Raw genomic sequence first — 22,463 nt, 5'->3', positions numbered from 1 at the left:
CTGAGAGCTGATTGGAGGATAGGCACACACTCCTACTCCACATAGGCAGAGGAATGAAGGAGCATCCAGACCTGTATTATGAATAGATAATCTCCATGCTTCTCTACCTCAAAGATCCCTCCCCCACTCAAATTTTCAACTAATGTTATCTCGTGTGTTGGAGAACTTGTCAGAAATGACTGCTGATAACAGAGGAACGGAGCACCAGAAAGACTGATTGGTTACCGTGCACAACTGCGCCAGATTTTGCACTCTCAAGATTAGTAAATCTAAGGCAATGTATTGGTATGAAAATTTCATCAGAGGGAGATTGATTTGTGAATAAAAGCACCCTAGAATGTTTTCATAGTTTCACATTATTGCTGTATGCCTTCTGGTGCAGTATTAGGCTGGATTCACACCTGGGCATTTTTAGTGCATTTTGCATTTTGCAGCTTTGCACTACAGAACGTGTTTCATAGGAAACCATGTTAAATGGACTGTAGTACAAATCTTACAATGCAAAAAACACTAAAACTGCATAGGTGTGAATCCAACCTAAATCTGCAAAAATAAGAAAAATGGCAAAAAACGAATCCAAAAATAACACAACATTTAAGAGCCCTTTCACACTGTGCCACCCGAGCTATAGCGTCTGCAAAACGCCCTCTGTGTGAAAGGGGCCTTATCTTAGAACATAAATATTTAACACATTTGGTAAATAATGCATGTTTTTTTAGTGAATTTTCTACTTTTTAAATATTTTAACACAAAAAATCATGCTGTATTTCCAAGGTTAGATGAGTGTTGCCTTACCATTTCAGTGTGTATGAATCACTGTATTATCTACATCTTGTGGTAGGTGTCTACAAGTGGCAAGTGTTGCATACATCTAAATGTACAGCAATTGAACCTTCACTGAAAATCTAAATGACTTTTAGCTGTTAACTTTACATTTACTATGCTTGTATATAATTCAGTAATAATTCTAATACATTCCACTTTTGTATGCATTTCCTGTACAGATGTTCGGTTCCTCCTTAACAATGACAATTTACTCAGGGAAGGTGCTGCTCAGTAAGTTTTCATGTCGTTATGGTTACTCCAGAATTTACACAATTTACACAATGTTGAAATCCTGTACAACACATCTAAAATCTATTGCTGCACATTAGCCCACATATGTAGTTTAGCTAGAAGTGCACCATAATGTTCATTATGAAAGTTACAAGAAATGAATGTTAACCAAAAAGTGACCTGACAAATTTCTCCTTTTATAGCTGATGGTCCTAATCGCTGTAGTTTACATTTTCACCATGCGCTGACATTATTAAAACGTTATTGATAAACTTTGTACCGGTAATTGCCTTCTTTGTACCTTGCCAATGGAGGTACTTGTTGTATACTGCCCCAGTTAACAGGTAAACTTGAAAACCTTAAAGGGGTTGTAAAGGTAAAAAAAAAAATCCCTAAATAGTTGCCTTTACCTTAGTGCAGTCCTCCTTCACTTGCCTCATCCTTCGATTTTGCTTTTCATTGTCCTTATTTCTTCTGAGAAATCCTCATTTCTTGTTTTTCTGTCTGTAGCTACACACCGTAATGCGACACTTTCTCCCTGGTGTGGAGAAAGCCTCTTGAGGGGGTGAGCAGGAGTGTCGGGACGCTCTTTACTTTGCAGATAGAGAAAGGAGCTGTGTGTTAGTGGGCGTCCTGACACTCCTGCTCGCCCCCTCAAGAGGCTTTCTCTACACCAGGGAGAAAGCCTTGCATTACTGTGTGTAGTTACAGACAGAAGAACAGGAAGTGAGGATTTCTCAGAAGAAATAAGGACATTTAAAAGCAAAATGGAAGGATGAGGCAAGTAAAGGAGGACTGCACTAAGGTAAAGGAAGCTATTTAGGGAATTTTTTTTTTTTACCTTTACTACCCCTTTAATTGCACACCAAAACACATGCACGGAAAAAAAATTCTGCATTGAAAACGCATGGAAAGTAGGTTATATGGCTTCCAAATGCATTGTTTACACCAGTGCGGTCCGCTCCAGGGATTTCCAGTTCCAGAACATGTTGCATTATCCCTGTACTGTAACATGGTAAAAATGCATCAAAAACACACTGTAAAGCATAACAAAAAACATACTGGACCCCCAGTACAGTGAAAAAAGCATCTGGTAACACATTTAAAAACGCGCATGCAGAAACTCATCCGGAACTGATCTGGATTGTGTTTGTGGTGTGAACCAGCCCTTAATTTCCACTGCAGTCAAGTTGCTGGATATTGAAGAAGCAGCACGCCATTTTGGTCTTCCCTATGCTCTCCAATCCTGTAAACAGGTTCAGAGTGTTGGACAGAAATTAGAAACCTGATTTGCTACTATGCAGGTGATGATAGTATGAGGAAATGGAAGATGGTCATGTACAAGCTAGTAAGTAAAATATTTTCTTGTGCTCAGCCAACAAAACAACTTGATTGTGAGGGCTGCTTCCCCCTAAAACGTCCCAAATACTGGACCTACTGACAACATTAAAATAATGTGCTGTCCCTTTAAATATAAATAAAAAAGGAAAACCCTTTGAGTGCAAATGACCATGTATGAAAACTGCCAATAAAATTAATATAAATTTACACTTTAAATCGCACAAAATGTCTAACGTGCAAAATAAACAAATGTGAAAATACCAACACTGCGTATATTAATTTTCATTAATATAAAATTCAAAGCAACCAAAAAGAATTCGTATAAATTGTTTATATTGAATGAATGGTGGCAAAAAGTGCTCAGTGCTTGTAAACATCCACACAAGTGCTCAAGGTGCTCCTTGGAGAAAAAGAGGGGCCCCCTTCCCAATTAAGGCGATCTCAAATTACAGAAATCGAAAGCGCTCAATCTCCATGTCAAAGGTAGAGACACTCTCGCTGTCAATTTTTCATATGAATTTTTTGGTTGCTTTTGAATTTTACATTGATAAATTTTATATGCAGTATAATGGAATTTTCTCACGTTTGTTTGTTCACTTTTTGGACATTTTATTTTGTTTGTGTAATTCTAAAGTGTCAATTTATATTCATGTATATTCATATGTTTTTTATATTGTCTTGATGGTGTTGCTTTAAACCATTAGGAAACTCAATAAAATAGTAAAAAATAGACTGCAGTCTCTGACATGATATGTCCATAATGTTGCCTGTGGCATTTAATGGCATGAGAAAGGAAAAAGTCAGTTAATTTTGACATGGCCTGTTGGTTTGTGTGACGTGATTTTCTTTTTATTATGCTATGTCTGTTTTGTATTTACTTTAACTTTTTTCTTTCTTGTTCCATTTAGTGCTTTTGCACAGTACAACTTGGATCAGTTCACTCCAGTAAAAGTTGAAGGCTATGAAGATCAGGTACGTCTGTTTGCATAGCTTACTTTTTTCCCAGTATGTTTTACCATCTTCCATCTTTACAAAATGTAATGTTTCACTCTTAGAATCTGTCTGGAGCCATAATACGCACCCAACTCCCATTCTGGGTATTGGTTAAGCCTTCCAATCTAGAGAAACTGGCCCTTTCACAAGTTTCACATTTGTTACAGAAGGGTAGTGTACACAAATCACAATTGTTTGGTTTTAATGGTCATGATTTGTTTAACCACTTCAGCCCTGGAAGATTTGGCTGCTCAATGACCAGCCATTTTTTGCGATACGGCACTGCGTCACTTTAACTGACAATTGCACGGTCATGCAACGCTGTACCATAAAAAAAATGACGTCTGTTTAGAGCTTTATTTTGGTGCTATTTGATCTCTGCGGTTTTTATTTTTTGTGCTATAAACAAAAGAAGAGCGACAATTTTGAAAAAAACACTCTTTACCTTTTTGCTATAATAAATATCCTAATTTGAAAGAAAAAAAAATCCTCGGTTTATATTTATATAAATTTATACATTAATTGGTTTGCGCAAAAGTTTATAGTGTCTACAAAATAGGGGGTATATTTATGGCCAGTAATTGTATGGCCACTGTCCACAATGCGCCACTTCTGGCGCCTAGACACAGACTGGAGCAAAGCCGTTTAGTCAGTCTCCTGAATGTAAACACGGAAGCGACGTCACTTCCGGTTTACTCGGCTGCCAATGGCGCCGGATTTAAAAAAAATATACAGTATTCAGAATCACAGTTTTTAGCGATCTGAATACTTTTAAGTGCAAAGGAGGGATCAGGGGTCTAAAAGAGTACCTGTCACTAGAGGTAGACCAATATATCGGCCTGATTATTATCAAAATTAGGCCGATATTTTACACTGATCACCGTTTCTCCTCCCTTCTCCACACTCTGCGGCTCTGGCAGCATCAAGCGCCGTGCTGAGTTTAAAACTGACAAGTAACAGAGAGAGAGGTGCGGTCAGCTCGATGTCAGGGGTGGGCTGGACCCAGCAGCTATATTACACCAGCCAATGGGATGGTATCTGGGCGGGCCACTACATGTTTTCTAAAGCGGCCCAATCATTGGATGGTGTAATTTAGCTGCCGGGTCCTGCCCACCCCTGACATAGAGCTGACAGCTTCTCTCTCCTCTCTCACACAGTTACAGTTACACTCAGCTTGGTGTGAAACCTGCCAGTTCCAACCAGTGTCACCTGTCAGTTCCAAGCCAGTGCCACCTGCCAGTGCCATCGGTCAGTTTGAAACCAGTGCCACCTGCCAGTGCCATCTGTACTGAGGACATCAAGTGTGTGCTAGAGTGACAGGAGTAAGCAGGAAGGTGTGTGTGTGGTTTTTTTTTTAATCGGCCACAAAAATCGGCATGATATATTGGCCGCCCCAATTTCTAAATATCGGCCAGAGAAAAACCCATGTCGGTCTACCTCTGTCACCACCTATTGCTGTCACAAGGGATGTTTACATTTCCTGTGACAGAAATAAAAGTGATCGCTTTTTTTTTTTTTTAACAATATAAAAAAAAACTAATACGAAAGTCACACCCGTGTATGTAAATGGTGTTCAAATCGCACACGTGAGGTATCGCCATGATCGTCAGAGTGAGAGCAATAATTCTAGCACTAGACATCCTCTGTAACTCTAACCTGGTAACCATAAAAAAAAAAAATGAAAGCATCGCCTATGGAGATTTTTAGGTACCGTAGTTTGTCACCATTCCGCGAGTGCGTGCAATTATAAAGCGTGATATGTTTGGAATCTATTTACTTGGCGTAACATCATCTTTCACATTATGCAAAATAATTGGGCTAACTTTACTGTTTTTTGTTTCTTTTAAAATACATGAAAGTGTCTTTTTTTTTTTTTCCCAAAAAGCTGCTTTAAAGCACTGCTGCACAAATACCGTGTGACATAAGATATTGCAACAATTGCCATTTTAATCTCTAGATTCTAAGCCTTTCAAATCTGTGAGGTAAACTTACACTGGAGACCCCCAGTCCCGCTGTACCGGAGTCCCGTAATAACTCGCTGGCGGGTCCTGATTTGTCTGCGCTGTCCATGTGACTGTGACGACTAATTAGAATGCCTCCTATACTTACTGGGATCCATTGTAAGTTCACTTTACATATTTTCTGTAAAGGTGACCTCACCCTATGTAACGGTCACCACCGTTTACGATTTCCCTTCCATCAACCACGACAGCTTATCTGACACTCCACAATCCAGCAGACACGATCCATAAGAATTCCCTCAGAGAGACGAGACAGAGCTCTGTGTTCTGAGTCAAAATGTATGAACACTTTTAATGGTAACTCTCAGTCTTTTATATACAGTAGAACATATTAAAGTAATCAAAGGAACAAAAAACTCTCCACCCACACATCACTTCAATACACACTCTCTTAGACAATGACATCCCGTTGAGCTAATTATTCCCCAGACATTCCGTCTCCGACAATAAGTGATTCACCTGCAGAATACGCATTTCTATGTCGGACGTTTTGGGCACCGATCTAACATGACCTAATTACTACAGCTGAGAAGTCACATTCCACACATAGAACAGTATTAGTATACTTAATGAAAGGTCTTTGAGGAGCCAGGCTGTCTACCAAGCTCAAATCCACCTCACCCCAGTACAGACTCAATTACCATCTCAACAGCCTGTGCTACACAGAGGAATGAGTCATTATTGAACGGTAGAGTCACAATATTAGTTCTTTGCAGACATTAAGGATTGTATTGTGGATTACTGTCCATGCTAAAACAATCCAACATATGTCCCTTATTTCCTGGCTCAATACATGAATTAACAGTAATGTCCCATCTCATGTAATTTCTAATTAATATTCATCAGTCACCCTATGCCCAAAAGGGACACAGGATGACCCTAGACAAGAGTTATTAGTGACGCTGGCACAGGAGTACCCCTCATCCTTCAAAAGTCTCTGGTTGTCACGGGCCATTCTGTTACACCCTAGAACTGTAATCTTCTCATTATGGCATAAGGTCTTACCTGAACTTAGAAAACTGAGCAATGCCCGGCTATTGCAAGCTAAAAGTCTTTTGTTTCTGGGGCAGGTACTCTCATATGGTACAGCAAAATCCAACTCCCAAATTGGATTCCGGTTATGACCTTTCCTTTTTTATTTTTACTACCTGCAACTTAGGCAAGCACTTCAGGCTCCATTTCAGGACCAAATCCCTAATCTCACTAATTACCTGGTACAGATGATGTGGTAAAGGTTTAATGGATAATCATTGAAGGGAGAATAACATGTTTCTTTTCCCCCTAGGTATTAATAACTGAACATGGAGACCTGGGTAATGGGAGGTTTTTAGATCCAAAGAACAAGATTGCATTCAGATTTGATCACTTAAGAAAGGAAGCCAGCGATCCCAGGCCCCATGAGGGAGAAAATGCCATAGAATCCTGGAGGAATGTTGTGGACACTGCAGTGAGATCCTATGTGAAAGATCATTATCCTAATGGAGTTAGTACTGTAAGTAGAAATAAATCTTTGCATTTTCAGTGTTTTTCTGTCATGGTGCAAAAATTGATGAAGAAAAATTTTAGTTTAGTCACGTAGCGTTGTTTAATGAGCATTACATTTTGTTACCTTTTTAGGTATATGGCAAAACAATTGACGGACAGCAAACAATAATTGTATGTATAGAGAGTCATCAGTTTCAGGCCAAAAACTTCTGGTAAGTGTTTGTTTTTCTTAGAAATACGAAGACAGCTTTTATCTCTTGCTTTTATTTGAATGACGGTTTAGCCTGATATAAAAAGTTAGTCATTTGATCGCAAATGCTTTAGTCCACTTAACCACTTAAGCCCCGGACCTTTAGGCAGCTAAATGCCCAGGCCAGGTTTTGCGCTTCGGCACTGCGTCCGGACCTTTAGGCAGCTAAATGCCCAGGCCAGGTTTTGCGCTTCGGCACTGCGTCGCTTTAACAGACAATTGCGCGGTCGTGTGACGTGGCTCCCAAACAAAATTGGCGTCCTTTTTTCCCCACAAATAGAGCTTTCTTTTGGTGGTATTTGATCACCTCTGCGGTTTTTATTTTTTGCGCTATAAACAAAAATAGAGCAACAATTTTGAAAAAAATGCAATATTTTTTACTTTTTGCTGTAATAAATATCCCCCAAAAACATATATAATTTTTTTTTCCCTCAGTTTAGGCCAATACGTATTCTACCTATTTTTGGTAAAAAAAAATCTCAATAAGCGTTTATCGATTGTTTTGTGCAAAATTTATAGTGTTTACAAAATAGGGTATATTTTTATTGCATTTTTATTAATTATTTTTTTTTTACTACTAATGGTGGCGATCAGCGTTTTTTTTTTTTTTTTTTTTTTTGTGACTGCGACATTATGGCGGACACTTTGGACAATTTTGACACATTTTTGGGACCATTGTCATTTTCACAGCAAAAAATGCATTTAAATTGCATTCTTTATTGTGAAAATGACAGTTGCAGTTTGGGAGTTAACCACAGGGGGCGCTGAACGTGTTAGGCTTCACCTAGTGTGTGTTTACAACAGTAGGGGGGTGTGGCTGTAGGACTGACGTCATCGATCGAGTCTCCCCTATAAAGGGGATCACACGATCGATGCGCCGCCACAGTGAAGCACGTGGAAGCCGTGTTTACATACGGCTCTCCCCGTTCTTCAGCTCCGGGGAGCGATGGCAACAGAGCGGCTATAAACGAATAGCCGCGCCGTCGTCCCGGATCGCTCCCCGAGGTAAGCCGCACGCAGCGGAGGGGGTCCCGACCGGACCCCCGACCTGCGGAAAGGCAAGGACGTGTATATATACGCCCAACTGCCTGTCCGTGCCATTTTGCGGACGTAAATAGTCGTGCGGCGGGCGTTAAGTGGTTAAAGGGTAATTCCACTTACATGAAAAACAATATTGTGAATAAAAATCCTATATAATCCACTGTAATTTTCTGTAAATTTGGCAACCTGGAGGTGTTCTTTACTCTATTGGGCTACAGAATGCCCTCAGAATTGTAATTTTCTGCTTGTGTGATTGGCTGTTAGAAACGGTGTTAAACACATTCCAACTTGCAAATTTTTTACACATTAGCATGTATTCTTTGTGGTTTGGTCATGACTGCAAAAAAGAAAAAAAAAAAAAAAAACGGTTCTATTACCCACCAATCTACAACCACCTTGCTTTTGTTTACATTCTGGTAAACTACTGGAGCAATCCAGTCATGATTACCTCTGTAAGGGGGGCTTTTCATTAGGGTGAATGAGCAACCAGTTTCTACATGGTTCCCTTTTTAGCAGGGACTGGGGCAGTCAAGAGGTGAGGGGTGGACAAATGATCTATAAAATAAGGTACAAAAATGCCATTACATTTTTCTACATTCTACAATGATGATGACAGTGCAGTCATTCTAAAGTTCCCATACTGTCTCTTTATCTGCATCACAACTACATTTAATAATTTGCTAGAATTCTTAATAGTGCATTTTCTTGATGATGCAAAAATAGGCCCATTTTTAGGGAACTGATGCTTGACTTTTATTTTACTAGTCTGTAGTGATTACAACTGTTAGGGCTCATTCCCAAAGCATATGCATATTTTCTGCATGAAGGCTATCTGTAAAATGTATACCTAGGCATGTTTAGTATATATTTTTGTGCGTGGGTAAATTCAGTTCATATTTCTGTGGGTAATTGTCAGTTGTGTGTGTGTGTGTGTGTATAGGTTAATTTATTTACTATAGTGCTGTGTTTAGATGTGCACGGTGTATAGACTTTGTGCATCTAATAGCAGCATTTGTTGTGCCCTTGTGAATGAGCCCTTACAGCATATAAAATTGTCAAATTTGTTTCTGTATTAAATGTAACAATGTTGAAACCTAAAAACATTTTTTTACCTTCAATGCATTGCTTGAATTAAAGTGGTTGTAAAGGCAGAAGGTTTTATCTTCATGCATTCTATTCATTAAAATAAAAAGCTTTCTGTGTTCCTGAGCCCATTTCAATCCAGTGATGTCCACGAGTCCCTCGGCCACCTGGGAAACTCCCTCCTGATTGGCTGAGACACAGCAGCAGCGCCATTTGTCTTCCGCTGCTCCGCTTCATGAGAGAGAGGGGGCAGGGAGAGGGGGCAGGGCAGCAGCTCAGTGTCTGAATGCATACACAGAGCTGCAGCTCTGGTGCCACCATAGCAAGCTGCTTGCTGTGGGGGCACTCAACAGAAGGAAGGGGCCAGGAGCTCCTGCCAGGGACCTGAGAAGAGGAGGATCCGGGCTACACTGTGCAAAACCATCTACACAGAACAGGCAAGTATAAAATGTTTGTTATTTTAATAGAAGAAAAAAAAAAAGACTTTACATTCATTTTTAAGGTAAACATTTTCAGGTCCCCTGTGCCCTTCCCTGTGTGAAGGAGAATGGGGGGGGGGGGGGGGAATAGATGCAGCCGTGCACAGTGCTGATCTTTTTTCCCCTTTCTTCCTCTTCACACAGCATTCGAGCAGGAGCCATTGGCACTTGCTGCTGTCGGTCAAATGTAGTGAAGAAGTCCCACCGTGTAAATCTATGGAGCACGGCTCCATAGACACAGATCGAGAGCGAACACGCACCGTTTGTCCCCATAGAAAACGGCTTGCTTTGGGGACACACACAAGTAGAGGAGGAGCCAAGATTGACGCCAGGGACCTGAGAAGAGGTGGATCAGGACTGCTGTGTGCAAAACCACTGCACAGAGCAAGTGAATATAACATGTTGGTTTTAAAACCAAGTTCCACTCAAAAGTGGAACTTCTGCTTTAAGCACTCCTAACCACCTGACATGCCACATTTGGCATGTTGTTTTTGGGGGGGGGGGGGGGAGAAGAGTGGGTACTTAGTTGACAGGTATCCAGCTTTTGCCACCTAGGCAACTCCCCCTCTCCCCCTTCCTCCCTGCAATCTTCTGGAACCTAGAAGATTGCTCGGCCATTCAGGACACGCAGTGTGCACCTGTCTGTGAGGCCGCAAGCTGTCACAGCTGAGTGCCCACACTAGTGATGCCAGGGAGAAAAACAAGGCTTTGGGCAGCAGCATCACTGGACCGTGGGACAAGTGAGTGTGTTTATTAAAAGTCAGCGGCTACAATTTGTAGCTGCTGACTTTTAATAAAATGAAACAAATGGAACTCCGTTTTAATAAATAAATCGAACTTTAGTAACACTTTAAGCAGTTTGTTGCCTTTTGTCTTCTCAGGCCTTGTGGGGTAACTACCGTATATACTGCATACGAACATTTGAAAGGAGCCTTCTATTCAAATGTGCTTTTCACTAGAATATACATTGATCTGTGTATGTAAAATTTACGTTTTTAATGGTTGATTACCTCCTAGAATGCAGGGATTAGAAACTTTGGAGTAACTTTATTTGAACAATCGTTTATTATTATAGGAATGGACGCTGGAGGTCAGAGTGGAAATTTACCATAACACAATCTACCACAAAGGTGGTGGGAATTCTAAAAATTCAGGTACTTCACTGCCTGCCTTCTGTTGTAAAACAACCTGTATACTGTCTATTGCAGTCAGTTCTGTTCATCATTTAAATATCAAAGTCCATTTGTACTGCTTATTTGTGTGAATATTAGAATATATAAAGTTAGGGTTTGTGGATTTGTATATTTTGAAGCTGGCAATTTTGACATTTCACAAATTGTGCATTTATGGCTAAGCACCATTAAATGTATGCATTGTCATAACGGATTGCAGCACACTCGCTCGTGCTCTGTCTTTCTTTGTAATTGGAACCCCAACACTCTGCAGTAGAGTGCAAAGTAGCACACCACAACATGCATACAATATGCTGTAGTGCACTGCTTTGCAATATAGGATTATTTTATTTTTTTAGCTGTTGTGCGTTGGCAGCCTATTCATAATAAATAACTTGCCTTTAACACAGCGCACATTTAATCGTTTGTTACCCTTAAAAAAATTGATCCTGTTCCTTTAAAGCATGAATAACCGCACAGTGCTTGTGCTGTGTAATTTGGCCTCCTGTAACACCTGAAATACCTGACTGATCCTCCCTGCTTCTGCCTCTCCCCCCCCCCCCCCTCCCTTTTTAAAATGACCACGGTTTATCATAGCTGCGGAACCCTGACACTGGTCAGTTTAAGTGCCTGTCCTCTGTCGTCGTCTTCCCCCCTCTCTCCCTGTCAGTTCGTGACAGTTTCTGTCCCTTCCCCTCCTGCTGAAATAAAAGCGCACCTAATTATATAATTGTATGACAGTGGCTTAACAACCACTTTAAGGTGCAATGGGTTTGCTAAAGTGTGAATGACTCTTTAACCTTTTTTCTGCCGAGTTCATATGACATACAGATCTACAGGACCACTTCCTGTTGGCCAGGTCTGTGTGCTATATGAAACAAATAATCCTCCTTCTGATATAAGCTTTTGGTGTAAAACTGTTCAGCAGACTCTGCTGTGATTGGCAACTAACAATCCATTGATCAGAGCTATTCACCTGAAAATAAACATGTTTACCAGTCCCCTTTCTTCCATGAATAAACACAGTGAGCAATCGATACAGCTTCCCTATGTACCAATAACCACTTGCCAACCGCCTAATTGGGAATGCACATCATGTTTTTTACATCAAATACCGGGGTTATGGCTGCAGCTAGATGCCATAACCCGAGTGTCTTTCTTTCCCGTAGGTGGCCGGCTTACCAATTAAAATTTCATTGGGCAGGGGCGCCTCCAAAGATGCTCCTTGCGGGCCTTTTTTGGACGTCCTGCCAGCGCACCGCTCCAGTGTGAAAGCCCTCGGGCTGATGTTGCGCTGAGGAAATAGATACCTAACATGTCACGTTTTAAAATTGCACTAGCTCGTGGAATGGGTTCAAGGGCAATGAGCCCTCCCCCTGCTTCTTAAAGCGTCCAATGAGCTATTTGGACCGCTTTCGTGAGAAAGCCAGCCACCGGCTGAAAAAAAAAAATACCAGGATAACCAGCCACAGCCCCCCCGGTAAACCACAACATGTATGTGTTGCGGTCGGCAAGCGGTTTAAAAAGGTTCCTACACTACTTTGGTCCAGCTGTTATGCAAATTAAGTGCCTTAGACTGAAATGTAAACCCTCAAAATTTGCACCTGAATGTTATACATGCAACAGTTGTCCATTATCATTGGTCAAAGCCAAAGTTGCACTCCAAAGTCGCACAATTTTGGAGTGGTACAAGTGTGAATGGAGCTTAAGAGTTTCCAAAATGGCTTTAGTTTACTGATTGGTTACACTTGTATTCTGTAATTGTAATTTCTTTCATTAAAACCTTCATCATGGTAGTACTATCTGTAGCATATAACAGAACTTTGTACATTTTATATAGGTCCATTATTATGAAGATGGAAATGTACAGTTAGTGAGTCATAAAGATATTGAAGAATCGCTAACGGTGTCCGTAAGTATGTTTATCCATCCAGATCAAATTGCATATTGTGTGTTTCAGTAATCAAGTAGGAAAATCTGTCCATCGTGGATACTAATAGGTAGCAGGGTGACTCTCAAATGCTATCCAGTGTTTTTCCCCAGATTCTAAATATGTTCAGACAAGTTAATTATTTGAACAAAGTACTACTAAGCATGGGTCGAATAAGGGGATTATTCCAGGATAGTGGACAGAGACATGCAAATAATTCCTTTTAATCCCATTAGTTAACTGTACATCCAGAAACACTGATGTGCAGCATAGATAGTCATCGTATGTGTTATTTCAGTAGCTGAGCAGTGTCGGTTATAGCCAATGCTTTCTGTTATTCAAATGGACGCATGTTAAAGCGGAGTTCCACCCGAAAATGGAACTTCAACTTTAACCTCCCTGACGGTAATCCTGGGGTGGAAATCCAGTACCATTAGCGGTATCCCCGAGCCACACTCAGGATCGCATCGCATTTCCAGGCGGAGTTTACTTACCTTGTCCCCTGGATCCTGCAATGTCTGCCCGCTGTGTGATCGAGCTGTCTCCTCGCTCGATTCACACAGTGCCCGTGTGCCACCGAGCTCCGTTCCCTGCAATGTTACGGTGCACGGGTGGCGGAGATCGGCGCCAAATTCAATAAAATAAAAACACAATATATATACAGTATACTGTAATCTTACAGATTACAGTACTGTATAAAATAATTACACACCCCCTTTGTCCCTAGTGGTCTGTCCAGTGTCCTGCATGCACTTTTATATAATAAAGACTGTTCTTTCCGCCTGGAGACTGGAGATTGTCCATAGCAACCAAAAAGTGTCCCTTTTATGTCAAAAGTGGTTTTAGAGCAGCTAGAAAACAGCGATAATAAATTAGAATCACTTGCACAATTGAGCGATAGTGATTTGTGGGGAAATTCGTCATCAAACACAAAGTAATAATTTTTATTATTGGTTATAATTATTTATAGTTATTTACTATGTTAAAATGTATGATTTTGTGTTTCAAACTTTATCATACCCGGGATGTCTACTAGACTCTTGTTTGGACAGATTTAAGTGAGTTATTCCTAAGAATTACAGGCCTACAGTATAAAACGCCAAATTTCCTTGCAAAGCAATTGTACCGCTTTCAGCACCTAAAATCTGAAAGAATCATACCGCCAGGGAGGTTAAGGGAAGGTGAACCCCCCCATTTTGGGGGGGGGTGGGAGCAGACCTGACCCTATTTTTGGAGGGTTTTCGGCTCCCACTTCCTCCCAGGGCACTGCAGCGCCAGAAGGAAGTTCTCACACACACACCCCTCTGTGAGAGCCACAGCCAGGCTCCCACAGTAGTGATGCCAGTGCCACGGAGAGGAGCGGGGCTTCGTACACCCGCATCGCTGGACCCTGGGACAGGTAAGTGTCGGATTATTAAAAGTCAGCAGCTGCAGTATTTGTAGCTGCTGACTTTTTTTTTTTTAAGTCTGAACTTCGCTTTTAATGATAATGCTATTTAGGGAAAAAAATTGTACCTTTACAAACCCTTCAATAGTCACTGCATGCTGTTGTGTTTGTAAATTAGAGTTTGGTTGGCAACACTTGTCTTTTATGGATGGTTGGTTGTCATAACTCAGAACTGTCCCAAGAAAACTGGGTCATGGTATCACCCTGGGCGTATTTCAGGCACTTTTGGGCTAACGATAGCGCCTGAAAAACTGCTCCCCTGCAGTCTGTGTGAAAGCCCGAGTGCTTTCACACTACGGTGATTCGCTGGCAGGATGTAAAAAAAAAAATCCTGCAAGCAGCAACTTTGGAGCGGTGTACACCACCCCTGCCCATTGAAATGGGCGGGGGGCTTTGCGGGTGGTTTTAACCCTTTTTCAGCTGTTTGCGGGGGTTAAAAGTGCCCTGCTAGCAGCCAAATACCTCCTGCAAAAACAATGGTAAAGCACTGCTAAAAACAGCGGCGCTTTACCGCCGATGCCTAGGTGTGAAAGCGGTCTTGGTGTGAGGAACTTTTATTGTTCACCAACAACCTTCCAGTTTCTCGTTTGCACACATTTTCAGATTTTTAATGTATTTGTATTTTTCAGAATGATATTCAGACTGCAAAGGAGTTCATTAAGATTGTAGAGGACGCCGAAAATGAATACCAGGTATGTTTGTTCTGATTCAATTATTTTTATTGGATTTAAAAAAAAAAAAAAAATACATAACAATGCAGTAAACATACTTGTATAAAGTCACATCACTCATTGAAGCATCACTTAAGCCCTAAAAGGGGGGAGTGAAACATTTATGAAAATACACTCAAGTAATATAAGAATATACGGGAAAAAGGAGAGCAATGGGATGGGAAAGGAGAGATGCAGGGTAAGGAGCACTTGTACATAAGATGGAGAAGAAAAGCCCCAGAAAATATAGATTAACATATTCATTTGTCTAAACCAGGGGTGTCAAACTGGAGGCCCTCCAGCTGCTGCAAAACTACAAGTCCCATGAGGCATTGCAAGGCTAACAGTTACAAGCATGACTCTCACAGGCAGAGGCATGATGGGACTTGTAGTTTCAGAACAGCTGGAGGGCCGCCAGTTTGACACCCCTGGTCTAAACGCTACAGGAGACACATTAGTGCAATTATGCATACGAACTGACAAAATAAAATAACATCAATTATCCATCAATAATTGAAATTCTGCAGATTTTGTAAAGTGAAACCAGCATGCCCATTTATTGTAGAAGCTTTTAGAGGAATCATTAGATTGATGAATCAAATCTTCCATGTTTTGCTATATGTTGAACCTTACGCAGCCAATCAGAAATAGTGGGGGGAGAAGTCTGTGACCATTTAATGGGAATGCAGAGTTTGGCAGCATTGATAAGGTGTAGAACTATTGAATTTTTGTACACTGAGTTAGGTAAAGGAGTAATGAAATAAGTATTGTTCAGCTGTATAATCGGGGATGTACGTAGTAATAGTAGGTATCAGATTGTGGACTGTCTCCCAAAAAGGTTTAATATAATTACAATCCCACCATATGTGGAGCAACGTTCCAGGATTAGAGTTACAGCGCCAGCATAAAGAAGACACATTTGGGTTAAACTTGCTAATAATATAAGGGGTCCTATACCATCTAGAATAAAGTTTGTATCCATTCTCTTGGGTCGAAACATTTAAAGAACCCTTGTGTAAGCGGCGGAAAATAATTTCCCATTGGTCGGCTGAAAAAGAGATGTTAAGTTCTTCTTCCCACTTTAGATTCGTATTGTCAGTTTTTAAATCAAAAGCGGACTAGAACATAGCATACATTTTGGAAATTAAATGTCTCTGGGTAGATTTCTTAAGACATACATTTTCAAGCTGAGTCTTGGGTCTGTGCCAATTAGAGCATAAATTGGGTTTATTAATAAATCGAGTAATTGTCTCAAAGTCAAGAGGGGAAATGTTACTGTCAGGGTGATTTACAAGAAAAGATTCATAGGAAATAAGGTCACCCTGTTTGAAAAGAGTACCAACCCTCAACTCCCTATCAAGAAGTGGAATAATGGGGTTACTAGCTAACAATTCCAGAGGTATTTCCGGGTTACAATTTAGTGGGGTCATGGGACCGTAAATTGAGGAAACATCGAATTTTTTAACAAAGGGACCTAAAAATGTGTAAGGTAGTTCCCGTAACTGGGTGAGAATTAATTTTTTGAGGGATCTTACTAGGGTTAATCCATGGTAGGTGTGTAAGTGGGATAGAGTATGAGTAGGAGGATTCTTCTAGAGTCACCCAGTCTTTAATGTGACTATGAAGGTGCCAGTCAATGACACGTGTCAAATGACAAGCCCAATAATATTTTTGTACATCAGGTAGGCCAATTCCACCCATGAGTTTGGGGATAATGAGTTTATCCAATTTGATTCTAAGTTCTTTCATATTCCAAATACATTTCAGACACAATTTTTGAAAGTGCCTAAAAAAAATGCAGGGGATCTTCATCGGGATCGCCTGCAGTAAATATAAAAATCTTGGGAGAATATTCATTTTAATTATATTCGCTCTACCAAACCATGAGAAAAATCCATTACCCCATTTAAGCAGATCATTTTTAACAGTATTGAGCAGGGGTATGAAATTCTTATCGTACAAACTTTTTATGTCAGGCGTCAATTTAATTCCTAGGTATGACAATCAATCTCCTTCCCAGCTAAAAGGAAAGTTTTGTTTGCAGAGGGCAACAGTAGTCCTAGGCAAAGATACATTCAAGGCTCTGGACTTGGCAAAATTAATTTTCAGATTAGAAATGTTGTGAAATAGGGAAAAATCATTCAACAAATTGGGAATCGTCGTGATAGGGTTGGTTAGGAATAAAAGGATATCATCAGCACCAGGTATGTTTGTTAAGGCTTAAAGTTTAACTAAAGGCAAACTCTTTTTTAGTTTTGTATTGACATTGGAACAGTAATTGAGGGGAAATCTTCCAATGGAGACACTAGTTCTGTTGATCTGCCACGATTTCCTTCACTTTGGAGGGCTTTACACTCACACACACACCATAGCTTGTAGATGCTATAGCTTTCACACAAGAAGTGTGGAGAATAGGGCATTCTGGATTTACAAACCGTACATGACTGGCTCTTGAAATGTGATTAATGCACCACTTCAGAAGAGGGAAGCACATTCTATAGGAAAAACAAAGCAGAGAAGAAGGTTCTTTTAACCACTTCCATACCGCTGGACGTCATATGACGTCCTGTACCTTCAGTTGGTATATCTGAAAGATGTCTGCAGCTACAGGCATCATTCAGATATCCATCTCTTCAGCCAGTGATCCTGTGCACAATAAAAACGATCATAGCGGCAGTTATGCCGCTTGATCGTTCTTATAGGCGATGGGAGGGGAAGTCCTCCCGCCGCCATTCGGTGCTTCTCCTGGCTCTCCCGTGCCATCGGAGACCCCGGAGAAACGATCTGCCGGCGCCGGTTGGGAGGCATAGAGATGACTGGTGCCAAATGGTCACTAGCCATCTCTATGATCGTCGGAGGCCTGGGCACGATGTTATGATGTCAGGCCCGGGTACCGGAATGTAAACAAAGCCGCAATCGCGGCTGAAAGCATGAGATCCAAGAATTTTTTTTTTTTTTCACGATCTCATGCTTTCCAGCCTGGAGGAGAGATGTGGGGTCTTGATCCTGGCTGGTCAATGGCTTTTTTGCTTGTCGGTGTTTAATTCTTTAAAGGAGAAGCGTGGCCAAAGCCTATGGATTACAGGCGTGCAGTTCCTTCTGTACTCCTGTCACCCATTTTTACTCGCACTCCAGCCTGGACCAGCAACTGGCTCAGTCACTCAATTGTATTACTGGGAGACTGAGCCAGACCCTTCCACAGCCCAGAACTCTAGTGAGTGCTTGATGGATATAGCAGAGAGCTGGTGACAGATTGTCACAGCTCTCTGCTCAGAGCGGAGGGGAAGAACTTGATAATCATTCGTCTTTCTTTCTCGTACATCACGGGACACAGAGCGGCATATTCATTACTATGTGGGGTTATATGGAGTACCTTCAGGTGATGGACACTGGCAATCTCAAACAGGAAGTGCCCCTCCCTATATAACCCCCTCCCATAGGAGGAGTACCTCAGTTTTTTCGCCAGTGTCTTAGGTGTTGGTCATGGTTTAGCTTTGCCTCCACATCCTTGGGATCAAGGCAGGCTAACCGGGAGTTAGCCCAGGAGTCAAGCCGCTCAGAAAGAAGTGCGCTTGATTTTCTTGTGGGCAGAAGCCCATGTTCCCTGAAAATCGGCTATATTCATTCCCGGAGTGGACAACCTACAGGCGGACTTCTTAAGTCGCCAGACTCTGTTGCCGGGGGAGTGGTCTCTGCATCCACAGGTCTTTCAGACACTCTGCCAGAAATGGGGAGTGCCGGACGTGGATATCATGGCATCGAGACTGAACAAGAAGCTAGACAGGTTCATGTCCCGCACAAGGGATCCCAGGGCCTGCGGAACCGATGCGTTAGTTTGCCCTTGGCATCAGTTCAAACTTCTTTATGCATTTCCCCCGCTCCAGTTACTACCCCGCCTGCTGCGCAGGATCAGGGTGGAGCACATACCAGTTATCCTGGTAGCTCCAGCATGGCCCAGAAGGGCATGGTATTCACTAATTCTGAAGATGGTAGTGGGAGACCCTTGGACTCTTCCTCTACGGCCAGACCTGCTATCGCAAGGTCCGATCCTCCACCCTGCCTTACGGCATCTAAATTTGACGGCCTGGAAGCTGAATCCCTGATTCTCAGGGGTAGAGGTCTGTCTCAGAAAGTAATCTCTACCCTAATCAGAGCCAGGAAACCGGTCTCTAGGGTGATATTTATTACAGGGTCTGGAAGGCCTATGTAGGCTGGTGTGAGTCCAAGCGATGGCTTTCTCGCAAATTTACCATCGATAGAGTATTACGTTTTTCTCCAGCTAGGAGTGGATAAAGGACTGGCATTAAGCACACTCAAGGGACAGATTTCAGCTTTGTCAGTGTGGTTTCAGCGGCCACTGGCCACCCACTCGCTAGTTAAGACCTTCATTCAAGGGGTCTTACGTATTAATCCTCCAGTTAAATCCCCACTTTGTCCGTGGGATTTAAATCTTGTTCTGTCAAGTTTACAGAAACAACCTTTTGAGCCGTTGGCTGAAATTCCTTTGGTTTTACTGACAAGGAAGTTAGTATTTTTGGTTGCCATGGTTTCCGCCAGGAGAGTATCGGAACTGGCAGCCTTATCCTGTAAGGAACCATATCTTATTTTACATAAGGACAAGGTCGTTCTCCGCCCTCATCCTTCCTTCCTACCAAAGGTTATATACAGTTTTCATCTAAACCAGGATTTGGTATTGCCATCCTTCTGTCCTAAACCTACTTCCAAAAAAGGGATTTTTAATACAGCTTACCTGTAAAATCCTTTTCTTGGAGTACATCACGGGACACAGAGCTCCCACCCCTCTTATGGGGACCATTTTGGGAGGCATACTGCTTGCTACAAAACTGAGGTACTCCTCCTATGGGAGGGGGTTATATAGGGAGGGGCACTTCCTGTTTGAGATTGCCAGTGTCCATCACCTGAAGGTACTCCATATAACCCCACATAGTAATGAATATGCCGCTCTGTGTCCCGTGATGTACTCCAAGAAAAGGATTTTACAGGTAAGCTGTATTAAAAATCCCTTTTTTTGATTGCTCAGTTCTCAGTGCAGAGGTGGTTTGGAACAGATGCAGCATCGGATTGATGCTGCATCCACCTAAGTGAGTATACGTTTTTTTTTTTTTTTTGTTTTGTTTTTTGTGTTGTAAAACTTAGCTTCTCTTTTATGGTGGAAATATAACGCAATCGTCTCAAAATAACAGAATCCGGTGTCCCCTAACAAACTCCAAGAAAGTAAGGCAAATGCAACAATTCTATTTTTTTAAAGGCAATTTGGCGAAAGGTTGATGTCATAATAAGCCTACTAAATAGATTTTTAAAGGTTGTCTTGTCTTAAACATTATCATGAATCAATTAATACAGCCCTTTTTTGTAAACTTGATGATCCTGCATTGATTGTCATGATTTTAACCATTTTTATTTCTTCTTGTCTTAGACTGCAATCAGTGAGAACTACCAGACTATGTCTGACACTACTTTCAAAGCCTTACGTCGTCAGCTGCCAGTGACACGCACCAAGATTGACTGGAACAAGATTCTTAGTTACAAAATTGGAAAAGAAATGCAAAATGCCTAACAGGAATGTTTTTTGTGTTTTTAGTGTCAGTGTACATACAAATAAACATGGCTGCAAAATTCTTTGAAGCTGCCAACTTACCTGGTCAGCATGGCCCTTTGCTATACATATTAAATTACTGTAATTAAAAAAAAAAATTCAGCTACAGCACAAAATTTACATTATAAATTTGTTTACATTTATGTTTTGAGGGTTGGTACATGTACTGCATTTATGTCCTTTCCCTTGTTTACATTTTTAGGAGGTCAGAATGATTTTTAAGATTTTTTTTTTTTTTCAAAATTCAGTTCAAATAATATAAGAAGTCCAAATAATCCTGTAAACTGCCATGCGGGGGGAAAAAAACGAGTTTTGGTGCTAGCATAGAACAAAAATGCTCATTATGGCTTCAGCAGTTACTGACGGTAGTCACAGGTGGTTCACTGTCTGTCTTCCATCCCCAGAATGGGAAAACTCTACTTCATAGACATTTTTGAAGATTTTGTTCTGTCAAACTAACCATTTTCTTAAAATGCAAACTTTGCAAGGCCAAGTTCTCATGTTACATTGAGAATTTCTATAAAGCAAACAATGCTTGAATATATTAAATGCTTTGTTCTTGTGATGGCATTTTCAAATTGGCTTGAAATTAGTCTGCCTATTACTTCCTACTTTTACAATATAATCTCCAATGTTTTACAACAAGGACAATTGTATAATCCTGTGATCTTTAAAATTTCTGTCATTTTTATTTTTATTTTCTATTCTCTGCCCTTGACATGTATTACAAGTTATTGTGACATTAAAATGCAGGTTTTCTATTTGTATGAGTAGAATGTGCTTTAAGCCATCCATCACATGTTTTGGTTCTTAAAAATGAATTAAAGTAGAACTATAGGCAAAACGTCTATCCAAAATGGAAGGTTTAGAACCCCTGTCAGGTTGTTGTTTTTTTGTCACCGTCTGTATCCCATTGCTGAGATCTTCACTTCCTGTCCCATAGCCAAACCAGAAGTAAGAGGAAATCCCTGCAAATTAAGGGAATTGGACTATTTCACCTCTATTACTTTTCTGGGGACAGTCCACAATTTGGGATTTTCTTTTACCTTCTCTTTCAATGGTAAAGGTAAACAGGACAAATGGAGAGGGTCAATCTACATAACGGGGTCACGGACAGCAATAAAAACAGACAAGCAATCTAATCTCTCTACACTATCCAAAACTAAAATAATAATAATAATAATTTAGCCTTTAGTTATACTTTACATTTTGTGACACTCAAATGCAGTATACAACCATGTACACTCAATCACAGCCAGTACCCCTTGACAGTCCTATCTTCCCCAATTATTGGCGAAACCGCTTGGCAGCCACTTACCCCGGCCATTCACAATCAGCAGCCCAAAACGCTGTGATAGCAGTTTGCTCCAATTCACAGTTAGTACTGCCATACACCTTGTTCCACATCCGCTCCATTTGCCACAGTCTATATCTGTTGCAACTTGTAAAATGTACAGTAAGTGCATGCCAAAAACTACACTGTAACTAACCATTTATTATCCTCTATGCTGCCATGGTTGGCATGTAAGTGTGTACTGCATCTGAGATTACTATGGTAGAAGGCAGAAAGCCAGACCTGCATATAACAAATGTTTTATCTGGCTTTGGGAGGCAGGTTGAAGTAAGAAAGCAAACCTGTATTAGTTGAGTGCTGCACTGGTGGAATGAGAATTATGCATCTAGGACAGAACAGAGGCTTGCAATATCGACTTGCTATACTTCAACGGTCTATCCCTTTTTGGTTATATCTATTGTGTGGTTGTTCCCATATTTGCATGTCCAACACCTGCTTTTACTACATTTTCCATCATAAAACCACTTCAAGGAGAGTGGTGAAA

General features: G+C 41.0%; 1 protein-coding gene across 1 annotated transcript in view; it reads left to right on the top strand.

Moving 5' to 3' along the window:
• LOC120930396 (F-actin-capping protein subunit alpha-2-like) overlaps positions 1-21,390 on the top strand; it is a 54,890-nt gene extending 33,500 nt beyond the window's left edge. Inside the window, exons 4-11 of the mRNA XM_040341588.1 lie at positions 1,005-1,056; positions 3,306-3,369; positions 6,697-6,903; positions 7,029-7,108; positions 10,825-10,903; positions 12,762-12,833; positions 14,928-14,990; positions 20,446-21,390. Coding sequence (XP_040197522.1) covers positions 1,005-1,056; positions 3,306-3,369; positions 6,697-6,903; positions 7,029-7,108; positions 10,825-10,903; positions 12,762-12,833; positions 14,928-14,990; positions 20,446-20,586 — 758 coding nt within the window. The 3' untranslated portion in view covers positions 20,587-21,390. The remainder of the gene's footprint in view (positions 1-1,004; positions 1,057-3,305; positions 3,370-6,696; positions 6,904-7,028; positions 7,109-10,824; positions 10,904-12,761; positions 12,834-14,927; positions 14,991-20,445) is intronic.
• The last annotated feature ends 1,073 nt before the right edge of the window (positions 21,391-22,463 follow it).

Source organism: Rana temporaria, chromosome 3 (assembly GCF_905171775.1).
Source record: "Rana temporaria chromosome 3, aRanTem1.1, whole genome shotgun sequence".
NCBI lineage: Eukaryota > Metazoa > Chordata > Amphibia > Anura > Ranidae > Rana > Rana temporaria.
The sequence above is the reverse complement of the archived record's forward strand: the minus strand, read 5'-3'. Positions and strand labels throughout refer to the sequence as shown.